Genomic DNA, 3,850 nt, shown 5'->3' with positions numbered 1-3,850 from the left:
ATAGGCGAGTAAGAACTCGACAGATTCTTATGAGTAATATCAACCCTGTCAATCAATAACCCAGATAAATTGATTAGTCATTTTAAGCCAAGAACACAACACGATTATTAACTATGCCCGTGACTCTGGAATATCCTCTCCTACTGTTTGTTACTCGAAATTGCTATTCGTTTGGTTACTTGCTTTAGTTAGATTAAATCTTTATAGTTTAAGTAGTAAAACAATTACATCTCTCTTTTGTGAACAATCTCTTGGGTAGATAAAGAAATTGGGTTTGAATCAGTCAACAGTTAATCATAAGTCTTCGTGGGAACGACACTCTACTCACTACTCTATTACTTGACGATCACGCACTTGCGTGAGTGTTTTTGGTCGCAACAAGTTTTTGGCGCCGTTGTCGGGGACTTAGAAATTAGCTACTTGACTGAATTGAGCTTTTATTATTTATTTATTCGAGTTTTAACTTTCAGTTCACTTTGTTTGTGCTAATACAGGAGTTTCTATTAAATGCGAAGAAGTAGAAGTGCAAACAATCTCCTTCCTTTTGATCCCGAAATTGAACGAACACTTCACAGATTGAGGAGGGAGGTGGATGCTAGAACCAGAATTGAAAAAGAGTTGGACATCGTAGTTCAACCACAACCAATTGAGATGGCAGGTAATGAGGAACGCGCGGTGATTGAAACCGCAGGGCCCAGTCTAGCTAATATGACTCAGGCTATTATGAAGCCTGACATCACTGGGCACTTTGAGCTGAAACAATACATGGTGCAGCTGATCCAATCCACAGGGTTGTTTGTGGGTTTACCTCATGAAGACCCACAGAGGCACATTCAGATTTTCTTGGAAATTACAGATACCTACAACTATCCGAATGTTTTCAAGGACTATGTCAGGCTGACACTTTTCCCCTTTTCACTGATTGGGGAAGCTAAGGAGTGGTTGAATAAAGAGCCAGCAAATTCAATCCGCACTTGGGATGATCTGGCGAGGAAATTCTTAATCAAGTTTTTCCCCACCAAGAAAACAAAGGTGTTGAGGAGTCAAATTCTTGGATTCGAACAACGAGCTGGTGAGACACTTCGTCAAGCATGGGAAAGGTACAAGAAGATGCTCAGAGACTATCCTCATCATTGTCAGACAGACGAGGTATTGGGTCACACTTTTGTAGATGGGTTAGATGATGCTTCAAAGATGAATCTAGACTCAGCTTGTGGGGGTAGCTGCATGGCCAGACCATATAGTAAAATCCAAATCTTGCTGAATAATTTCACTACTAATGATAATAACTGGCAAGGTGAGGGTGATTCACGGAAGGACATTAAGCAAAAATCAGCTGGGTTACTTGAACTTGACGTGGTTTCAGCCATGAGAGCCGATATTACAAAGTTGGCCAATTAGATGACTAGAATGACAATGCAACAACCACAACCGATGCAACATGTACACCAAATGGCTATTTGTTGCGAATTATGTGGTGACAATCATATGAGTGACATGTGACCTACAAATCCAGAATCCATCTATTATGTGGGGCAACAGAACAGAGGTCCACCGAATCAGCATGCACAATATGGGAATTCTTACAATCCGAATTGGAGGAATCATACCAACTTCTCATGGGGTGGAAATCAGCAGAATCAGAATCAGCATAGACCCCAAGGGGGTTTCTATCAGCCTCAAAATCCACCCCAACAAATGGAAGAGAGCACCAACGAATTGTTAAAAAAGTTGTTGATTGACAATCAACAGATCAAGACTGACAATCAGCAGCTCAGGACCGACTTTAGAAATCTTGAGAGGCAGTTGGGGTAGTTAGCTACTAATCAAAACACTAGACCTGCAGGTGCTCTCCCCAATGACACAGAGAAGAATCCACAAGTGAATGCCGTTACACTTAGAAACGGGAGAGAGCTTGAGAAAGTGCCAAAGAAAAGGAAAGATAAGCATGTACCTGAGGGAGAGTTGATCCCTAAAGTGACAAACGAGCCAAAGAAGACTGCTGAAATTCCAGAGCTAGTAGAGGCCCCAAGGCCACCACCACCTTTCCCCCAGAGATTGCAAAAGAAGAATGATGATCGCATGTTCAGCAAATTCCTCTCCATGTTGAGCCAGGTTCAATTGAATATTCCACTGGTTGATGTGCTTCGCGAAATTCCAAAATATGCTAAGTATATAAAAGACATAGTGGCTCATAAGAGGAGATTGACTGAGTTTGACACAGTTGCACTTACTGAGGAGTGCACTTCTAGGGTCCAAAATAAGCTTTCTCAAAAGCTTAAGGATCCTGGCAGCTTTACGATTCATGTGCGTATTGGTAATATTGATATGGGTCGTGCTCTTTGCAATTTGGGGGCAAGCATAAATTTGATGCCCCTGTCTTTGCTCAAACAATTGGGTCTGGGAGATCCAAAGCCAACTACTGTGATGTTGCAGCTAGCTGACAGGTCAATAGCACACCCTGAGGGGGTGATTGAAGATGTGTTGATGCAGATTAGGAAATTTATCTTCCCTGCTGACTTCATTATCCTCGATTATGAGGCTGATGAACTGGTCCCAATCATATTGGGGCGACCTCTCTTGGCTACTGGTGACGCAATTATCAAGGTGAGAGAGGGAAAGATGATCTTGAGGGTAGAAGATGAGGAAGCAGTTTTTAATATCTACAAAGCAATCCAACTTCCCCGTCACTATGAGGAGCTCTCCATGATATCGGTTGTAGAGGCTGATGAGCAAATTTATGATCCAAGTGTTTTCCTAGACGATTCTCTAGAGAAAGCACTTATGTTGTTTGATAGTCTGGGCAATGATGAGGAGGTCAAGGAGATGATGCACATCCTTGACACATTTTGTGCATACATGCATGGGATACACCCATTTGAACCCTTGAACAGGCCAGAAGGACCTCCTCCAAAGCCGTCAATTGAGAAACCCCAAAATTAGAGCTTAAACCTCTCCCATCTCACCTGCAATATGCTTATTTGGGTGACTCTGACACCCGACCTGATATTGTTTCTTCTGAGTTGTCTAAATTGCAGGAAGAAAAGATGCTGAGAGTGCTATGGGAGCACAAGCGCGCACTTGGGTGGACGATGTCTGACATTAAGGGCATTAGTCCAGCCTTTTGCATGCACAAAATCCTCATGAAGGATGGACATAAGCCCAGTGTTGAGCAACAACGCCGCCTCAATCCTATCATGAAAGAGGTGGTAAGAAAAGAAGTGATTAAGTGGCTTGATGAAGGTATTGTATTTCCTATCTCAGACAGTAAATGGGTAAGCCCAGTCCAATGTGTACCCAAGAAAGGGGGGATGACTGTGGTAGTTAATGAAAATAATGATCTAATCCCAACAAGAACTGTCACCGGGTGGAGAATTTGCATTGACTATAGAAAATTGAACAATGCCACCCTGAAGGACCACTTTCCCCTCCCCTTTATTGACCAAATGCTCGATAGATTAGCTGGCCAGGAGTACTACTGCTTCCTGGATGGTTACTCGGGGTATAATCAGATTGCTATAGCCCCAGAGGACCAAGAAAAGACCACGTTTACGTGTCCTTATGGCACATATGCATTCAAGAGAATGCCCTTTGATCTTTGTAATGCACCTGCGACTTTTCAAAGGTGTATGATGGCCATCTTTACTGACATGGTTGAGAGGTTTGTGGAAGTATTCATGGACGACTTTTCTATTTTCGGATGTTCTTTTTATAACTGCTTAATGAACCTCGATAAAGTACTTGCTAGGTGTGAAGAGACTAACTTGATGCTAAACTGGGAAAGTGCCATTTCATGGTACGTGAAGGTATAGTTTTAGGGCACTCTACGAAACCTACGTAAAAGCACTCT

The 3,850-nt window shown here is 42.5% G+C and overlaps 1 protein-coding gene across 1 annotated transcript; it reads left to right on the top strand.

Annotated features, from left to right (window-relative positions):
• Positions 1 to 1,573: 1,573 nt before the first annotated feature.
• LOC104243916 (uncharacterized) lies at positions 1,574 to 2,943 on the top strand. The gene is made up of 2 exons (XM_070159893.1): positions 1,574 to 1,721; positions 1,847 to 2,943. Exons 1-2 carry the CDS (start codon positions 1,574 to 1,576, stop codon positions 2,941 to 2,943), a joined length of 1,245 nt encoding a protein of 414 aa, XP_070015994.1.
• The last annotated feature ends 907 nt before the right edge of the window (positions 2,944 to 3,850 follow it).

The sequence above is a fragment of the Nicotiana sylvestris genome, chromosome 10 (genome assembly GCF_000393655.2).
Source record: "Nicotiana sylvestris chromosome 10, ASM39365v2, whole genome shotgun sequence".
In the NCBI taxonomy this organism is placed as follows: Eukaryota; Viridiplantae; Streptophyta; class Magnoliopsida; order Solanales; family Solanaceae; genus Nicotiana; species Nicotiana sylvestris.
This window is presented reverse-complemented; position numbering and strand designations above follow the sequence as displayed.

Coding starts and splice junctions, on each gene's coding strand:
- LOC104243916 (XM_070159893.1), top strand. CDS start 1,574: ATGGGAATTCTTACAATCCGAATTGGAGGAATCATACCAACTTCTCAT. Junction 1,722..1,846: donor GAAGAGAGCACCAACGAATT/GTTAAAAAAGTT, acceptor CTAGACCTGCAG/GTGCTCTCCCCAATGACACA.